Source organism: Arvicola amphibius, chromosome 6 (genome assembly GCF_903992535.2).
Source record: "Arvicola amphibius chromosome 6, mArvAmp1.2, whole genome shotgun sequence".
NCBI classification, from domain to species: domain Eukaryota; kingdom Metazoa; phylum Chordata; class Mammalia; order Rodentia; family Cricetidae; genus Arvicola; species Arvicola amphibius.
In genome coordinates this window covers 120972854-120993255 of record NC_052052.2, presented here as the reverse complement: position 1 = coordinate 120993255, position 20402 = coordinate 120972854, and the positions used below count along the sequence as shown (strand labels likewise).

At 39.5% G+C, this 20402-nt stretch overlaps 1 protein-coding gene across 4 annotated transcripts in view; it reads right to left on the bottom strand.

The window, feature by feature from the left end:
• Positions 1-20402, bottom strand: part of Amph (amphiphysin) — a 190810-nt gene that overhangs the window by 32050 nt on the left and 138358 nt on the right. For all 4 annotated transcript variants that reach the window (XM_038334080.1, XM_038334081.1, XM_038334083.1 and 1 more), the window contains exons 8-14: positions 18400-18475; positions 17714-17796; positions 14873-15011; positions 13619-13747; positions 4349-4465; positions 3049-3072; positions 1122-1145 (exon numbers count right to left, since the gene is read on the bottom strand). In XM_038334080.1, coding sequence (XP_038190008.1) covers positions 1122-1145; positions 3049-3072; positions 4349-4465; positions 13619-13747; positions 14873-15011; positions 17714-17796; positions 18400-18475 — 592 coding nt within the window. The remainder of the gene's footprint in view (positions 1-1121; positions 1146-3048; positions 3073-4348; positions 4466-13618; positions 13748-14872; positions 15012-17713; positions 17797-18399; positions 18476-20402) is intronic.

The window sequence follows — 20402 nt, the reverse complement described above, 5'->3', positions numbered from 1 at the left end:
ATACTCTTTCCTTGTCTCTTTCTAATACATCAGCTTCCTCAAAATTATTTTCATAGGTTTTTAGTCTTTCCTCACTTCCCACCCTTAGATCTTTCCTACTTCCCACTTCATGCCTTTTGAAGGTCTCCTGGCCTTGTTCTGCTGGTGTTTCAAAAGGATGTAGTGTTCTATTTCCTAGACCATCACATATTTTCTCCTCATATCCCTCAGTATCTTCTAGTGCCTTGATATCAATAGCTCCAGTGTCTACCTTTTGATTTGTGTCCACATATTTCCACATAGGATCTTCTACCTTCTGTTTCTGCTTTATTTCTCCATCTGATATTTTAGCTTCTTCATGGCCTTTTTTGAGCAGGTCAATTGTTTCCACAACCGGCTTCTCTGAGTCACATACTGCATATGGCTGCTCCATCTCCATGTACGCAGTAATAGAAACTCCAGCCCCGGGCACAGGCTCTGAGGACAGCTGTTCATTTCTAGTTGGAGGGGCTGGCCCCAGGGCATCGTCACCCTGTTCAGCTACATTAGAATGGTCGGTAGAAGAAAGCATTTCGGTGGCTAATCTCATGGCCTGCTTTACTCCAGAGAGACAGACTATGTCTTCTTGAGACCCACTTGGGGTCATCTCCTGGCTGACACTGTCTGTTCTAGCATGAGGGCCCCAAGTAAATGCACCTATAGTGTCAGGTCTTTGAAGCTCTTCAGCCAAACCACTGCCAGGAGTTTCGTCTATGATGAGGTTACACATAGAAAGACTTTTGGAAGAGTCAGTCTTTAAAGTATGTAGAAAAGCAAAGAGGGGAGAAAAAGATGAAACAGACCATGAAATATTTGATGAAAAACCTACAGCTCTTCAGTAGTGTAGCACCAGTTAAATAAAATAAAAATATAATAAAATAAAAATAAAATTAAAATTTTCTTGGCAGAGAAACCCAGTCTCAAAAACAAATTTAAACAAACAAATAAATAAAAATAGAAAATTAAAAAATACTAGAGTTAATTGACTTAAGGTCAATCTAGAACTAGCAATGCCATGGAGAGAAGACAGTCTACCAAAAAAATGCCATATGTATAAATGTTAGATATCTTTAAAATCTAAAATCTTATAAAAATCAACTTACCGGTTGTACCAAATCAGTGGTTGTCTGAAAGAGGGGGGAGAAAAAAGTAAAAAATGAGAAACATTTCACTGGTCGAAGCCTCATTCTGTCCAGGCACAACATTCTTATGAATGCTGTAGTTTTACTGTCCAGGAATTAAATTTTACCACTTGTTATAAAAATGATTTTGTCCTAAAATTTCTTCAAGACAATTGTTGAAGAGGCACAAATGAAACACAAATAGCCCATGCCATTTTCTAGCATCAATGAGGATGTTTTGTGGCTAGTTCACAATTTCAACCTTAGGAGACCATGAAATGAAAATAATTATCAAAATGAACATGCAAGTCTGAGACCACCAGAATGCACAGATATCAAGAAATTATTCCACATCATAGGCTCTATAGGAACAAAATGTCAAACTCATTCTTCACTAGGGTCTACCTTTGAGGCTTGTGTTGAATGGAGAATAAATTAGTATTAACCACATGACTACCTTGAGGATTCTCTTGACAGTCTTCCCTCAACCTAGAAGCCATTTTCTGCCCACATAAAAAATACCCTTTAGAGTAGACAGGACTAGGAATGACAGCAGTATGTCAGAAAGCCACGATTTCATCCGTTTTTATGACTACTATTCCTAGCAGGTCTGTCCTCTGAAGCAGTGAAAAGCTTCTTACAGAAGTTACCTTTGCTCTCTCCGCATTCCTTTTAGTGAGGGAAGGAAATGTGTCACAGTTCTAATTAAAATTATGAAATTTTGGGATTACCAAGATTATTACTATTCCCATAATCAACAATAAAAGTAACACACAGTTGAAGTTCGAAATCTAGTGCCCTGAATACCACCCCATCTTCCCTTTAGTAAGTACACAAGTAACACTAAATCCATGTCAAAGGTATTGACTTGGTCATGCATGCCTTCAACCAACACTGTTAGCTGTGATATTGATCTCTTCCAACGATTCTAAAAAATAGAATATAAACTCTAGGGAAGAGGCTGAGCATCCTTTTTATTTTTAGGAAGCAAGAAGAAATACCACTTCTGAAGACTGTGTCCACAAATAATAGCTACATCTATTGAATGTGTCTGCTGTAGTTTACTAAACATGAGTATAATTCTGAAGAATTCACAACCAGAGTTTTTTAAAGACTAAGACCATGCCCTAAGGAATGTCAGGCTTCACATGGGGTCACCAGTCTCCTAACTTTGCAGTGAACACCACAAAGTTCTGGTAATCTCTCTCTCCCTAGTCTAAATTCTAAAAATATTCGACCTTGCACATCAGGTTAGCTTTATAAAATAACACCATAACTATGGCTACCTTTTGTTGATTCATATCACTTACTGGGCTAAATACCATACACATGTCTTATTAAACCTCCCACAGCACTCTGAGGTAGGGATCATTACCTTTATTTTATAGATGAGAAAAGGTGATACTTATAGAATTTTAGAAATTGATCACACTTATAAGATTATAAGAATTAGGGTCTGAACTCAAATCCGCAGCTGTCTAGCTCAAATTTTCCACATGTTTCAACCAAATTTAATTGAATATAATGATGAAAAATTGTTCTCACCTCTGGTTTTCTCATCCACACTGTGTTATGATTTTATCTAAGAGGACCACATATCTAAGAGCCTCCGATTACGACAGCACTTTTGCTCATTATCCCCCACAGGAAGACACAAAGAGCACAGTGCTGAGCACAACGCCACTGTCTTGATCCCCACCAGTTCAGCAATGTAGACCACTGACACACATTTCTCTACTAGGTTTTTTTTTTTTTGGATTTGAGAAATGCTCACAACTTTCAGGTATTTTTCAATGGTAATACATTATCATTAAATGTATGGGCTTTCTTCTTCTCATAAATAGAAAAGTATATTGAAGTTTCTAAATTTTTTGATCAGGATATATGAAATTACTTCTCAATGCCTTACCGTCCATAAGTCCCAGGGCAATGTCTAAAAGGAAACAAAGAAAAACACTATGGGTAAAAGTCCATATAATTAGTAAGAAATATAAAGAGGCTGGGAGATTCGCAACATCACACACATGTGTAAGCATTTAGAGCAGCACTCTTTCCTAGGCCCATTTTGATAATAGAAACACTCCAATTCCGTTACCTATTTTGGTGGACACACTTCACATGTGTGTATTGAGAACTTGAAATGTGCTAGTCTAAATGAACCAAACTTTAAATTTTATATAATTTAAATTTACTAAGTTTGAATTTATCCACATGTAGACACCAGGAGAACAGCAGGGATCTATGCCATTTGCCTTTGCTCTTTAGACTAGCTTGCTTGGTACTGACGGTGATTTACAGTAAGTATGGTACTTACTATACACACATCATTAAAACAAAAATGCTTTCCAACACTAGGGGTTATCAGGAAATGCAGATTTTCAGACTTTAATCCTTAACCAATGTGCTTGCCTCTTCCTACTATCTCAAGAGTATATCTTAGGACCAGTTTGATGGCAAACAGATCCTTAAATATTCTCCAGTATACTGGGATACAGAACATACAATTAACTGGCAGTTATGCTTATTGTAGTAGGTACCCATTACAAGATATTAATGCATGCCTGATGTGCACTCACAACTGATGTTTTCATTATAAAGCACCCAATGCAAGGATCCCTCTGACAGAGAATCTTATTACAAAGGCTACAGGAAGTCGTTGGAACTACAGAATGAGGAAGTGATGAGCAAGAGCAAGCACAAGAGCCAAGGTACGCCACATCCACACACGGTCAGGAACCAGGGCAGGGTTCTTCACAATGAACACAAGCGCAGCTTCAAGGTCAACAACTATCTAGGCTGCAAACACATTTCGATGGAGGAGGGTCTGATGGTTATTCACATAAACTGTGCCTTGCAAAGTACCAAAAAGGAAGTAGTGCAAACAGGACACCAAAAAAGCTTCATTTTAGGGAAGGCCCGAGGCATATTATTAGAGCCTGCAGTCCTTTGAGAGAAGTGAGACATTGAGAACCACCCTGAGAGACAAAATTCTGAGGCGAACATCTGGGGTGACAGGAGAAGGCTAATGGCATGGAGAAATAGAAAATATTTGGTACTAATAAAGTCTTATTTCTATACCTTATGAGTAGGAAATAATTTTCAACCAAAAGGAAAAATAGATAACCCTTAATTGGAAGGCACAGTGAGCGCCAGTTAACTAGGTGAAATGAAGGTTTCTCATCCCTAAACTTCCCACACTCACTTTATACCTGAGACATGGGGGAGTGGGCTGCTGTAGCAGAACCTGCAGGAGTCACATCAGGCTTGAAGGGGTCAAAGTCCAGATCCAGCAAAGTCTCCTCCTTCTTCACCTCTAGGACTTCATTCTGTTAAGACAGATGGATAGGAATTAATGGGATGAGCTAGGCAGGATGTCTCACCGATACGCCTCTAGTCATGTCAGGGCTTCATCCAATGCAGTGATAAAGTCTAACCACACATAACCCCGGATCACGTTCCAGGCCAGATTTCCCATCAAGGGGAGGAATTGGAATGCCACACAGGTAAAAGAAATACCTTTTTTGGTTATCTCAAACAATGGATATCAGAAAAATGCACAGATAAAAAACACAGATGAATATAAAAATAAAAAGATGTACTAAGTATGGAGCCCATTAGCACAACCCATTGCTGTGGTATACCTCTATGATGCTAAACCATAGGAAAGAACCAATGAATTCTGCTGAATTCACCTTTCCCATCCTCCCGGTGGTTCTCATTTGTGTGCTAAATATGAAATGTGCCCTAGATGTTCAGTGTATGAACACTTGGTCTTCACCTGATGGCATATTTTTGAGACTAATATGGAAACTTTATGTGGAAGTGTTAGAAGGAGGTTCTGAGGTTTTATAGCCTGCCCCCTTCCTGTCCTCCCTCTCCTTCATAACTGTGGACGCAATGTGACCATCCATCTTGTATTCCTGCTGCCATCCCCTCTATATCATGACACATTGTCTCTCAAACCGTGAGCTAAAATGTACCCTTGACTTCAGTTGCTTTTCATCAGGAATTAATACTCCATTTCCTGATTTAGTTATTATATGATATATCCTATCATTCTCTCTCTTTCTCTCTTTCTCTCTTTCTCTCTCTTTCCCTCCCCCCTCTCTCTGTGTGTGTGTGTGGTAAGAATTGTAAGACTATATTAAGCATTAGTATCTGTTCACCTGTGGCAATGGGACACAGGAAAACAGCATGCATGGACTTGAAGTTAGGTAAACCTGGGCTCAAGCTACACAGTAAAGGGCAAAGCTGAGACAAGGTCTCCATAAACTATACCACAGTGGGAGGAATTAGGGGCAGTTTTACACAGTCAAATAACATGCTTTTGATATTTGGTATGTTTCATTTTTAAACATTTTGTTGTATAGAAATTGAAAGGTCACATCAATGGAGGAACGTGCAACATAAAGTTGAAGTGGCTGCAGAAGGGTTTTGAAGATGGGAATTGTTTTCATTATTGGTCAAAGAAACAAATTTCAGAATACAGAAATGCACGAACAGCTGGGAGGGTGTAACGGTAATACTTTAACATCCTACATTCGTTGTGTAGGAAAGCTGCTTGTGTGTTACTGTGTGGGCCCCTTTTAAATGAATAATGCATTCTTATTATCTAGGTTAAAACTACATTTACTAAGTTATTTTTAGTACTTAGGGATAGATTTTTATCATATTCTTGTATATGATTTTAAAATGTAAGCATTTTCAGCTTAATCAAACTCAAAACATTTTTTTATCTCAGTTATGTGTCCCTTTTGTTATTTTTTAGTGATGTCTATTCATTCTATGGAGTGAAGGCTTTCATAAACATCTTTTGAATTAAGTGTATTTTGATCATTTTCACCCCATATGCCTTACTCTTTCTCCCACCCCTCCTAGTTTCTAGAATAGTATATTATTAGTGCTTTAATAAATAAAGCTTGCCTGAATGTCAGTTAAAAAACAGGCTCACTAGTCAGCCAGACAGGCCCCGCAGTGGTTGCACACACCTTTAACCCCAGCAGCCATACTAGTTAGCCATAGACTGGACGGTGGTGGTGCACTCCTTTAATCCCAGCACTAGAGAGGAATATAAAATGGGAGGAGACAGCTCTCATGCTCAGTCTCATACTAAGGATTTGTGGAGGCAAGATCACCATTTCAGTCTGAAATAGAGGTAAGAGTCAGTGGCTGGATGCTTTGTTTTTCTGATCTTCAGGTTGAACCCCAATATCTGTCTCTGGGTTTTTATTATTTGTGCTACATGTCTCTTTTTTCCTAGAGAATTTTGTTCCTTCTTTTATGTCATATAATATATATTTACATAATATATTATATATGATCCTATTGCTTCTTTTCATATTATATAAATATTTATGCCCTAATCTCTCTTACATATATATATATATATATATATCATATATATACTCCAATATTAGTCTTTAGCTTTCCATTTTTTCAGCATGATTATTCTTCATATACTTTTAAAATTTCATAGAAATTGTTCTTCCCCAAACACTTTATTTGTCAATAATTTAAATATTAAAAATGATTCCCATATTCTTTGGAAAGATGGAACATGTAGTTGGAAGGGAGAAATGGTAGGAGGGGTCTGGAAGGAGTGGAAGAGGGATGGTTGGAGACAGCTATCATCAAAATAGACTATATAAATGTGTGAAGAGCAATAAATAATATATATTTATAATTCTAATAATGACCCAAACAGAATTTTGCAAAGTATTTGCCTACAAAAGTATCCTGTTTCCAACATAGCAAACAGATTATTAGAAGAGGTAACACAAACCAAGCTCTGTGCCTCCATTAAACACAATTTGTTTATCAAATCTTGAAACCAAGATAATGGGAGAGCTGGAGAACATGCGGAAAGCAGCTCTGAATTGTTATGATGAATAAGTAAAGCAGGGAATGCCTGCCACTGTCTATTAAACCCAGAACTCTGCGCGGATGTGCTAAAGCAGCGCATGAAAGAGCCTTATTCCACTCTTTGATTTCTTTGTTCCTACTCAACTCTTTGATCTTTTCCTCCTCCGTTCCCTCTTCTCTCTCCTAGCCATCATCATCTTTGTCCTCCTCCCATTCACCATCCTTCACCTTCTCCTCCACTCTCATTATTCCCTCCTTTTTCTCATCATGAATTCCAGTCATACTTTATGGATTATAAAATAGAGACTGCTGGGGAGGAAAATTTATCAGCACTCATAAGCTGTAAAACTGTAAATCGTGTGAGCTACAAACGTGACAATAACGGTCTGGCAAGAAATGCATAGTGGTGTAATAGCAGCATTGATATCTCAGGGTTAACCAACAGCTGTTTGGTTGTACTAAGCCCCACTGAATAGTAGGGAAGCTGTGCCTAGGTACACATAGTAAACCTGCCAAGAATTCACAGCTTGAGAGATCGTAAACTTTACAGGAGTTTGTTAAATGGATACAGTATCCAATTGCCTTCTAACTACTAATCCTTATACCCATATATTAGTGCAGCTCTTATCAAAGGATCTTATTTTAACAGTCTGTAGGAGTTTTTACAGAGAACCCCAACTGGTTGATATGCAGAGAATAAGTAACCATCAAGTGCCCAACTTCAAATACGGCATTTATAACACAACTCCAGCAAAAGCTCAGGGAACATTGTAGAACAAGAGAAGAAGAAAGACCACAAGAGACAGAGAACTGAGAAGACTACTACAAAATAGTGTTTTCTGGACGGGGCAGGGATGATTAGCTTTCAATAGCTCTCAATACTGCACAAGACATTAACAGCCAACATTCCACAGAGGACAAGAAAAGGCTCACAGGGTTTCATCCTTAGATGAAGAGCTACAGGAAGTTTGCCTCAGATAGGAGCTCCCTGGTAGGTTGCCCCTGCTATAGGGCTTAGATTTACATCTATGTGCATACAAGCAGCACAAGTTATATATAACACAAAAGAAGAAAACATGGATTTGAGTGGTGAATGGAGGAATACGGGAGGAATTGTGGGGTTCATATGATCAATATATGAAGTTCTCAAGAGGTGTATTAGGCAGGTGATAGTCTAAGAAGTTGGCATGTGACAATATTACTTCATGCTAACGCACTTAAAATGTAGTCTGTAATGATGACACTATTACGTCTTTTAAACAGTGACTATTCTCTAAACTGCATTTTACCTGCACAATTTAATACAATCCCTATTAAAAAGCTAAAGAAGAATGTTGACATGTGCTCATTTGGAGGTGAAAGAATTGATTGAATAAGGTCATCCATTGTTCTGGGTTCTCCAGGTGCACTGCCACGAAGAGGCAGGACTGTAGTGAAGTCCCCTTGATGCCAGAGTCTTTTCAGACATCTTCTGGGACTCTGTTATCATTCATGTCTTTCAAGCAGGGACCACAAAGTCCCCCGAGGAATTCCCATGTTTTCCATACAAGACTGTGCCACAAGAACATGGACTTTATTTGCCCCTTGAGCTAAAGAGTCATGTTAAAGAAGCTTGGATGAAAACAGAGAGGTCAAAGATTAATTACTTCAGCTTCTTTGAACTTCATTCTTATGAATAAAATAGATGTAATATGACTTAGCAGAATTCTTGTGAGTAGCAAAGACAATAAATGTGATGTATATAATATACTAAAGATATGAACAATGAAAGCTGATGTTATTACTATTAATGACATAAATTCTGTGATTCCATAAAATCACTGTAATTATATACTCATAACAGACATTTGATGGCCTGCACATATGTTGTGTTTCTTCTTCAGGCTCAAATTGTATCAGTTTTACTTTTTTAATCCCAAGGGGCATTCTGGAAGGCACTCACAGCATATAAGATTTTGATGGAACTAAAAAACAACATAACCAGATTACCACCAGAATGTTGTACATATGTACATTTCAAGTATTCACAATAGTAAATATTATATGAATAATATACATCATTTATATGGTACAGAGTACCTTATATAACATAGAAATACCCCTCTGTAAAATGTGCATTGAACAGCAACTGTGACAGTGAAATTATTAGAAGTTTGTGCGCTAGGACTACTTCAAGCATGGCTGTTTTGTCGTTTCTATCCAGCATTATGATAGACCATTAGCGAAGGGAGCTTAAAGAAAGGCAAAGTGGGGCTTTTCTTGTAGTACTTCTGAGAACCCTGCACATGCTAGCATGCGCTACAACAAAGAGAAACTGGATGGAGCTCCCCTTAGTCTTCATATGACCCCTCCTTAGTCCCTCTTTTCATAGCATGCGATAAGGTTAGTGCTTCCCAAGAATGCACACTGCCATTCTATTCATAGGCACAAACACTGATACAATAGTGACATGGCACACATTATGGAAGCACCCAGCCACCTTCTGTATTGGACTTAAGGTCCACTCCATGAGGTGGAACCTGTGCTGACACTGCTAAAGCAGCTAAGAACCCGAGACTAGTTCATGGGTCTAGTGGGGAAATCTACTGCAATTATTCTACTAACGAAACACAATTAAAATGAGTTCTAATGACATATTAGTAAACCCACTGACTAGTGTCTCACTCAGCCTTCACCAGAGAAGCTTTTTCATGTATTCTGCTCATGGTAATTAACACAGACCCACAGCTGGGTAATGTGCAGAGAGTAAATGACTTTGGAGCACTCAAACCTAAATAAGATTTTTTTTATTGAAGTCCTCTGCAATTCTCAGGCATCTATCTATGAGGAAGGGGATGTAGAAAGATTGTAAAAGCCAGAGGTGGTCAGAGGCGACTCCAAGAAAACAGTATCTACTAGACACAATGGGACTTATACTCATGTGAACTCACAAAGACTTGTGATTGCATGCCCAGGATGGTTTAAAATAGATAAAGTCCCAGCACTGAGAAGAGGAGGGAGACTCAAAATAACCTCTAATGAAGATGCTATTTACATTTGGTGCCTTCTGAAAAGGGGAAAATAGTTTTTCTAATGGAGTGTTACTGGATATATCAACAACTCTCTATTGCAGGACCCATGCTCATGAGTAGTTGAGCAATAGAAAATAGACTCCATGTTTGTATTTGTGTGTAGGGGTGAGCAGCAGTTTTGTGTTGCATTGTGTTATTTTTATCTTATTGCTTTTGTTTGCTTGTTTTGATTTTTGTTGAAATGTGTTACATGCGATCAGAGGAAAAAAGTAATCATCCATCTACCTAGCTGTGAACCCTGACATCGATAATAAACTGCCTGTCAAGACATGTCCCCTGGTATAATAGTGACATGAATATCGTGGGAGTAACCAATCACTTTCTGATTGGATTTAAGGCCTTCTCTGCCAGTTAAAAGCCCTTCCTGGTCCCAGTACTATTGGGCCAAGAGCCTGAGGATAGATAGGTCAGAGAGACTATGGGAAAACCTATTGCTATTATTCTACTAAACACATACAGATAAAACCAAATCCTAATGAACTATGGTTATATCCACAGATTAAGGCAGCTTTTGGTCCTCATCAGAGACACTTCTTTTTGTGCTAGATGGCACTTAACACAGAGACCCACAAATGGTTAAAAAACAGAGAGTTAAAAACTAACTGCAGAATACTGAACTCTAAGTGGTGCATCTATATGACCACCCCACCCTACCCCCTTTTCCCAATGGGGATCATTGTGGAAGAGGTGGGCAGACAGATTGTAATAGCCAGAGGTGGTGAGTGACTACACAGAAACTCTTTTATGGACACAACAGGGGAGTTTCACATATGAACTCACAATAGTTGTGAAAGCATGTATGACCTGTATGAGCTCAAGTCAGAGAACATTTCAGCAGGGAAAGGAGGTGTGTGCATCAAGTCTCACCCCTAGTTGAGGAGCCACCAATATTGGGAGCTTCGGCTTTGGGAGAAGGGAGAGTCAGTTTTCTCTAAGGATGTGATATTTGGTAGATTGACCACACTTTAGTGGAAGGCCACACACCCAAGTATATATGGGCAGCACAAATTGGACCTGAAGGAGAAGAAAAAGGAGGAAGAAGAGAAGGCAGAAGAGCAGAAGAAGAAGAGGAAAAGGAAGAGGAGGAGGAATAAGAAGTCACAGAATTGGGCGAGTGGGGAAGGTGTGGTGTGGATCTGGGAGTAATTAGAGAAGGGGTGAATTATTATCAAAATATACAACATTAAATCCTTGAATAATTAATAAAAGGTTAAACATAATAAAGGATTCATGTACAGGATTGCTTTTTACTCTTCAGTTCTTGGGGGGAGATGACGAAAGTATAAGCTGTCCTACAACAGTTTATTTTTGTGGACAAAAATTAGAAAATCAGAAAAGCATTTTGGTCTAATATTCATTAGTATCCTCTGAGTAGGAAGAAAGCATTTCTCACAGGAAATTCTGAGCTCTCCTTAAGGTTTGGGCCATTAGAGGGCTCTGTAGGCTTGGGGATTGCTGTTCTCAGTCCCAAGGACACTGTTGGGAAAGTGTTGCTGCTGAGCCGATTTTTCTCCATCAGACAGGACAGATTTCGCTTCTTACATTCGCAGCATCTGGCCAGGATGAACACAAGTGTTTTTCTTTCCCATTAAGTGCATGATAAAAATAGCCATCTGCAGCCAGAAACGATCTTCTAAATGTAGGATGACTCATTTAGGGAAAAAAACAGACAACACTGAAAAGAGTCATTCTTTATTAATACAGGGGGAAATATTCTCAGATAATTTTCAACTTTCTAGTTTTCAGTACTTCATTTTTCATCAGGAATTGATATCTTTCCTCTATTGTTCATTTGTCTGTGCACTGCCCCAAACATTATTACCCAGATTATGCAATATATCAGCTTATAATATATTCCCTGATATACAGACCTTTCAATGCATCTAATATTACAAGCACTTAACATGTATGTGTTCAAAAATCCTGCATGAAACATTAAAACAGTCAGATGGCTTTACGTGGGGCAGTTATCACGCCTTGGCTTGGCTGGACAGTTCCATGAACAGAATCTGATCATTGAATGTAATAGCTCAGCAACACCAGTTTGGACCATCAGCTCAGCATCACTGATTTAGACCACGTAGACTTCCAACTGATCAAAACAGCATCACGCAAAGTGAGGTCTCAAGACTAGTGGCTGCTGCATGTGTTAAAATGACACAGTGCTGCTTTCAGCCACAGAAGGACAAGCAACCGAGAAAACTGTTAAAACACTACAGAAAAGGCAGTTTCCATTTGAAATAAAACTAGATTTTTTTCCACTTAATAACCCAAGAATACAAACCAAAATATAAATCCCGTTTCACGTCTCTGCACATCTTAATGTGGAAGCAGGGGTCATTTGGTGGATGGAAATATTGGATATCATACTCTGATCCAGCAACCGGAGCTAGGGTGCTTCTCAGATCAAACAAAACAAAATCAAAACCCAGAATCCCTCTTCTCCCTCCTTCTTAAATTAAAAGAAAACAGGTTAAATGATGTCCCTCAACCCGAACAAACTTCCATATGTCTCTGGTGGGTAATAATTTCAAAATCCTCTAAGACTTCCATCCTGAGGGACTCCTTTTCCCTTCCCCTAACCAACCCTGTTTCCCATCTCTTTCACTCAACAATGCTAGCAAGAGTTGATGCTTCCAGAAGTACTTAAGGACTCTCCTGGCATCTGTAATTTTCGAAAGTATCTTGATTCCTCCTCTCCCCACCATGAGAGTCCTTGTAAGGGAGCCAGAAAAAACTTCAAATAAAAACACTTAAAAGGAAAGAACACTTCTGAGCCTCATCTTTACTTCTGACCTACTCTGTGTGTCACCTTCTTGCCATTTAAGTAGCCTCATATCCTAGACAGGATGTCCTCAGCTAAGTACATAGGCTTCTAGCAGACTAAAGTCCCTACTTGTGATGGAATTGAGAGAATGCTATGGGTGGTAAATGCAATTGAGCAAGGACAAGCCACCCTAAAATATGCTCAGTGCAATTGTTAATGTAGAAAAAAAGAACGTGTCTCTAGCCAGTAGCAAATGTGTGGGCTGATGTAACCTGGAAATTAGCATGTAACTAAGAGTCAGAGGTTGGTACTTCCAGCTGATAGGATAGTAAGGTTCAGTGCTTTTGTAAAGACAATACTGTATGACAGAAAATGCCCAGTGAACGGACGTTGCAATGTCAGGACTTCCTAACAACACAAACTAATTTTTCAAATGTGAAACTGATAAATCCTCAAGGGAGGGAAGTCAGATTGAAAGAAAACATGCCAGAGTGTAAGCGTGGTTATGTCACAGAGCTAAGAAGACAGCAACTCTTCTTCATTTTATACTTTTCAATATATACTGCAATAAAGAATATTCTACCCAGTAAATGTTAGGATATTCAAATTCTATATATTGTTCATAAAATAATCTTTTGTTTGCACAAAGTAACAAAGCAAGCCCAAGGGACCAAATTTTTACTAGCAGCACAAATAGCTGCTACTTTCACGAAAGCTGACTTAAAAATCCCTCCCACCGCAGTCCTTTCATAGACATCCCAGCTTCCCTGGGCACTCGCCTGCGAAGGTGTCGTCACATTGATTTCTGGAACAAAGTTGTCCTCAAAGAAATTGATGATGTTCTCCTGCTTCAGTTCTTTGGTTGGGGTCACTTTAGGCAGAGGTGGGACAGGAGGCCCTTTCCTTGTCTAGGAAGCATCAAACATAAACATGGTAGCCAAAGGTGTTGTCTGTAACATCTTTGAGAAAAGGTCACATGAGCACAGCAAAGTGAGCAGACCGACTTCTGAATGAAACTGAGCTGTACATAGGTGTAACCCTACTTGATTCAAGTCAAGAATGCCGTCCACTTGGGTGGCTTCTGAACACTGACAAGCAATGGTCTAATCGGAAAAAGTCAGGTCATGAGATAAGAGTCCATACACTTCAATTTGAGCATTTCCCAGGGCTGCAGGAACTATGACCCCACATGGGTCAGCTCATTCTCAGCTCAACTACAAATGATTTCTCTTGCAGAAAATGGAATTTTAAAACAAAAATTAGGCCAGTTGTTTTTGTTTGTTTGTTTGTTTGTTTTCTCCAATTGAATCAATGAGACAAACCAGAAGCAGCTTCCACTTCATTTTGTCCTCCAGCATTTTGAAATGAGAACTTTAGACTCTATTACACATATCTTCTTACAACTTTCTAGCTCCAATGATGTTTATGAAAGCTTATACTGGACTGTGAATGTTAAATGCCCGTCCCTACAGAAATATTATTTTTGCTCAATGTAGGGAAATCAAAAGTATTTTTTCTTTTTCTCCAGTTCCCTTTGCCTGGTCCTCACAGTTTCTTTTAACTTGTGCCAGGCTTTTGCTGAAGGACCACAACACACATGTAACACAATATGGGTGATGGAATACTAAACCTTACTGCAGTCCTGGGAGGGCCTTGACCCCAGGACGATTTTTGTTTTTCAAGCCTGGTAATTGAACTCAGAGCATGGGGTAAGCCAGGCGAGTGCTCCATCACTGAACAGTTCCCCAGTCTCTAAAAGGCAGGATTCTAAGAGAATGTAGGGATGAGTACATTCTGGTCCAATAAGCTGGGGATGGGCAAAAAGGTCCAAATGACTCAAACACTGAGTACAGAAGAAAAGGTAAAAATCAAATAGAAAACCAGACTCATTCCAGAGTGATAGTAATAATGTCTACTGTTTCACACCTTAGTTTTCCCACAGAAGCATTTTCTAATGCCTGGTCACCAAAGGATGATCCCAGAGAATATCAATTCCCCATGAGTTCTACCATGACCCCGGACACATGTCCTACCTGTGAAGGTGACCTGGGTCGCACGGGGGCGGGAGAGGCAGGCGCTAGTGTGTGGTTGGGACTGGCTGTTGGGCTGGGCAGAGGTGAAGGCTCCTCTGGGGGTGATGGTGTCTTTGCAATGCGAAGAGGACCTGAATCACTGGATGAACACAGAGAATTGAGCAAAAAGCCTTCTGAGAAGCAGGACTTCTGTGACCCAAGATGCTTTATCCCAGAGAAACCCTGAAGCTTAATATCAGTTATCATATTCCCCACTTCCAGACTAATTCTAGTTATTAGCAATAGTAACTAGATAGTAATGGATACTGATAACTGGCCCCACTTGTTGTTCCCTATGAACCAGAACCCAGCCAGGCATGATTTCTTTTCTTCAGAGCAGCCATGCAATATTGATCCCACTTTAGACATGTAAAAGGCAGAGTGTTAAAAAAAAGAAACTTAGAGTTTTACTATATTTGCATTTAGAGCATAGTACAAATGTCTTGTTCTCTCCACATGCCAAACAAGCTTCAAAGATTTCCTGACATAGGCAGTAGTAATAAAACAAGCTTCGCCTTTGATACACAGGAGGATCATATCATGCTGCAATCTATAGACAATTACGCAGCAAACTGTCACTTTCATTTTCCAAGGCATCTCAGGAGAGTGTTAATAAATCTTTGGTGGGAGTGCTTTCTGATTCCATTTGAGGAGGCACCAATTACTTGTTTCTATGCTTTATGAAACAATGACTAACTCAGACACCTTGCAATGTGCCAGCAGACCACATGACAAGTGAGATTCCACAACTTCCCAAGAAGCCACCATGTTCTCGGCACCTAGCCAGGTGCTTGGGAACAGCTTTACATGATGACTCAGATGGCAACCGGGACACAGCCTACTCTCTAAGAACTTCTAAAGACGGCAGCCAGAAGGAACAGAGTCTGTGACCTACATAAGAGTACAAACAGAGCAGCATGGTCTACACATTCCAGAGCTAAGGGAGCCGGGTTCTTCAGAGAGGAGACACTATATCAGTGGTTCTCAACCTTCCTAAGGCTGCCACCCATAAATACAGTTTTTCATGTTGTGGTGACCCCATATAATTTTGTTTCATTGCTACTTTTTAACTATCATTTTGCTGCTGTCATGAATCATAATGTAAATAGCTCATATGCAAGATATCTGTTATGTGACCCCTCCAAAGAGATCGCAACTCACAGGTTGAGAACCGCTGCTCTATATGATTGGGGCTCTGGGACAGCAATCACGACCTCTGACTAGAAAGAGCCCCAGTCTATGCTCTAGTCTAGAAATTGCCCACAGAGCTCACTCACTACCTTGCTCTGCAGAGGAATACAAAAGAAAAAGAAAGAGTAAGGATAAAAATAAGAAGAAAGAAGGACAAAAAGAGGAAGTGACACTTGTCAAGTGGCCATGACCCTACTACTTGCTTTAGGTGATTTTGAAACTGGTATTTTTAAAAGCATCTGTGGCTTTCATTTCCATGTGAGGAAGCCACTCAGTTTCTTTTTTTTCTTTTTTCTTTTTTTTTTTTTTTTTTTTTTTGGTTTTTTGAGACAGGGTTTCCCTGTAGTTTCTAGAGCCTGTCCTGGAACTAGCTCTTGTAAACCAGGCTAGCCTCGAACTCAGAGATCCGCCTGCCTCTACCTCCCGAGTGCTGGGATTAAAGGCGTGTGCCACCACCGCCCGGCCGCCACTCAGTTTCTTAACATATACTTTACTCTTACAAGATCCAAAAGTCATTTTGATATTCTTACTCTTCTCTTGTTTCTGGCCTAATAATGAAAAAAATAATGTTAGAGCCATAATTCTGTCCCTTTCCTGGCTTCTTTTAGATCATGTCCTTCCTATGGAGAGAGAAGACACACTCGCTCCTCTGGCAGCCATGGCAGGGGCTACATTTATGGCCACTCTAAGAAATACTAAGTGATCAAAACAGCAGCCCTCGCACACTGACATATGGAGAGGTCGAGACTGCATCTGGCTATGAACAATTCTATAAATATATTCCTGAGTGTTTACAATGACTGGCATAAAAAATACAAGTGAAAAATGCAGAGCTCAATAAAATCAATTAAAAAAAACCACAAGGGTAGAATCTTAGAACTGAACATCACCTTAGAAACCATTTCATTCCACAGCAGCCCACTTTTTCTCTAGATACTTTTTAAATGTGCTCTTTAACTACAGAGATTGCTGAACTTCAACAAGAAAAACAAAACAAATTAACCACAGAGGCGCATGACTAGAACCTAAAGGGCTTCTGACTGCTAGTTCAAGGTTTGCCAAGCATGGGTGGGATAAAAGAGACTTCAAAATCATATCAGAAAGTGGGCAATCAAACCAAGGAAAACAGCTAAGCTGTGCCACTGGGCCCTTCGCCTGTGGTTGGCACATTAACAGCATCCTACAGTAGAGTCATAACAGAGCCGTGTTGTGCAGTAAATGCCAAAGCAGAGGCAGAAGGTGGAGAGGTCTCTTCCACTTCTTTCCTTCCTTCAGCAGATAATAATCAGCATAAAACTTTTTTTTTCCTATTCCAGATAAAGAGGTAGAAATGATACCTATCCCATACTATTGCTCTCAGGTCCCATGTAAATCAGAGAGGCAGTTACTTAGGTCCACTGTGGCCAGTAACATATTGAGGCAACTGAAGGCCGAAAGGAAATGTAAAAGCCCCAAATCTACAGTTAGGATCTCCCCAGGTGGGAAGGCTCCTTTTGGACCTTTGCAAGGTGAATAAAACAGAGAGATGTGGTCTCCAGACTCCAGATAACTCAGCACACAGCACATCACTAGCACAGGGAACAGAGCGAGCTCTGAGGAGCAGTGGCCTACCTGGGAGCTCCTTGAATACTGAAGGCCTTGTCAGCATGTTGGTCGCCGAGTTTTGTCATTACTTCATAGAGCTTGTGGCAAAGCTAAGGGGACAGAGGCTTATTAATCACAGGACATCCTACTGCCACCCATGCCATTCTCCCTTAGAAAGAAACTGTTTAATGAGAAACTATAATTATTCTAAGAAGTAGATTGGTCTCAGGGCACTTGAAATCCCATATATCAAATTTAAAGTCTACAGCCAAGCTGAAATAAACCAAACACTAAGTCAATCAATTATGTATTCTCTCTAAGATAAAGCAGAAGAGAAAAACAGATTGTTCATCTTAATTTTATTAGAAGTAGTCCTCAGGCTGCCCTGAGGAATGACGAAAACAATAGTTAGCAACATGGCCAATGCTTTTCTGAATATCTCGAGATCAGTTTTTCATTACATCACTTGACATTCCGACTTTAACCAACAGAAGAGAAAAACAAGATAGTGAGGCTTTGACAAGACCCTCGGAGGGTGTAGGGAGCTGTGTGTTGACAGCTAACAGAAAGCAGAGCGCATGTGCAGAGAGCAGTAACAAACTGCGGCTCCAGGAGCCCTGTAAGAGGGTGCTGTCTGTAGTCAGGGATCCTAGGCCACGCCCTCTGCTTCCATTACATTGCCCTCCATAAGGCAAACAGCCACCATCACTCACCACCGCAATTTCCTTGTGAAACTTGGCCTCAAGGCTGGAGACATTTTTGAAAGTATTGACATAAAAGCCAATGCGTCTACCATGGGGAAACAAAAATAAAAGAGACCAGTTAGCAAAAAATGGATTTTAATGGCAATGAAAAATATTAAGACTGTTTTCTATACGTAATTTTGAACAACATTGGATTTAATAACATCTTAGAGCAAGCCTAACTTTTCTTAGCTGTTGAGAACGCAAGCTTCTCATTGGCAACATCTCAGACACATTTGTAAAGAAAGGGAAGTTAAGGGAATGGTGCTGGGACATGAGGAAAATCCCGTCTGTCTTCATCTGAGGTTCCTAAGGCAAATGGAGACAGCCTGTCACCCCAGGATAAATTCCAGATAAAGAGTATCTGGACTCTCTTTTACTTAATTCTTTTTTTTGACTCATCAGAGTAACAACTTTAATTTAATTCACTTTATTGTTTCAATGACATTCTCAAAAATAACTAGTGTCCTGATTGTTTAATTAGATCTGAACTCTCAATTAAAAAAAAAAAAGTAAAGACTCAGACAAAAAAACACTTAGTGATCTTCTCTTGCTTAAGCTAAGCCCTTCAGTACATAGGATTCGAGGGAGACGAAATAGAGAAACCATGTGGGTTGATCAAGGTGCTTTTATTTGTTCCTTCACTTGATTCTCATGTCAATCCCCTGGGACTGTTATCATCATTTACTGGAAAAAGTAAATGGGGATTAACTGTGCAGTGTCAGGCAGTTCATGGGAAGAGAAAACCAGTATTAAGCCCCCCCAAAAGGAAAAGGTAATGGAAAATCATAAAATACTTTACAAGAAATTTTTAAAACAATGACTTTGGTTATTTCAATATCAGCAAATTCTGCTTAAATTAGGTGCTTTTGAATTTTAACTAAAACAAAATCTTGGAGCCAAATTTAAAAATTTAAAGCTCTGAAATGAAGTGATAATTAAGTGGTAAATCTGCCCTATCAATAAGGCATTATTTTTCTGTGCTTTATCTTGTAACTTAAATCTCTGCCACATTACCTTCATTCCTATACCCACAGTCACCTTGTGACCCTGATTTCACATATTTTTATTGTAACTGACTTTAAATCCCATATTTCACATATACAAATATGTCTATAGATCTCTAAATTACACACACACACAAACACACACACACACTGATATATATATATATATTCATATTTGTATTATCTATTATGGTTCAACCATGCATGGTTCAAAACCATCAGAAAACAGACGGCATCTGCACTGAACACAGACTGTTTTCTCCATCTTATTTTCTGAACCATTCACAACAGCTATTTGCACCGTGTTGTCATGGTATTAAGTCTTCTAAGCAATCTAGAGCTGATTGCAAGTGCACAGGAGGATGTGAGAGAAGGTCGTATACAAATACTACATTATTTTACATAACGGGCTTTAGCAGCCATGGAGTTTTGCTTCCCCTGGGGGTTCTGGGAACCAATTCTCCACAGATACAGGAGGTAAATATATGTATTTGCACACATACACGTACTTAGGCATATAGACTATAGTAACGAAAACTCTGGAATAGTGTGTTTGGGAAACAGTTAGGACTCAGATCAGAGACCAAGAGCTGGGAAGGAGATGGTTCTCAAGGGTGGGCTGTAAGTCACATTTATTTACAGATCAGAGGAAGTATGTAGCTATGCTTTGAGATAGGAGAGAGGACATATTTTGAGCTTGAATTCGAAGAGGCAAGGTCAGACATAGCTATATGGGAAAGGAGAGACAGTGTGGACTCTCTGATAATGCCATACAGAAGAAACCACTTGCTGTGGTGTTTTCAGAGAAATGTTTCTGGAGGAGAAAACTGGAATGTATAATCCCTTTCTTAGAGTCTGATCAATCTTTTCTTTGTCTAATTACTCAACAAAACCAACCTACCTCTGGGCACACCCATCATGGTGGGCTCAAGCGGTACCAAGCAGCTTAATTAGTAAGCATTTATA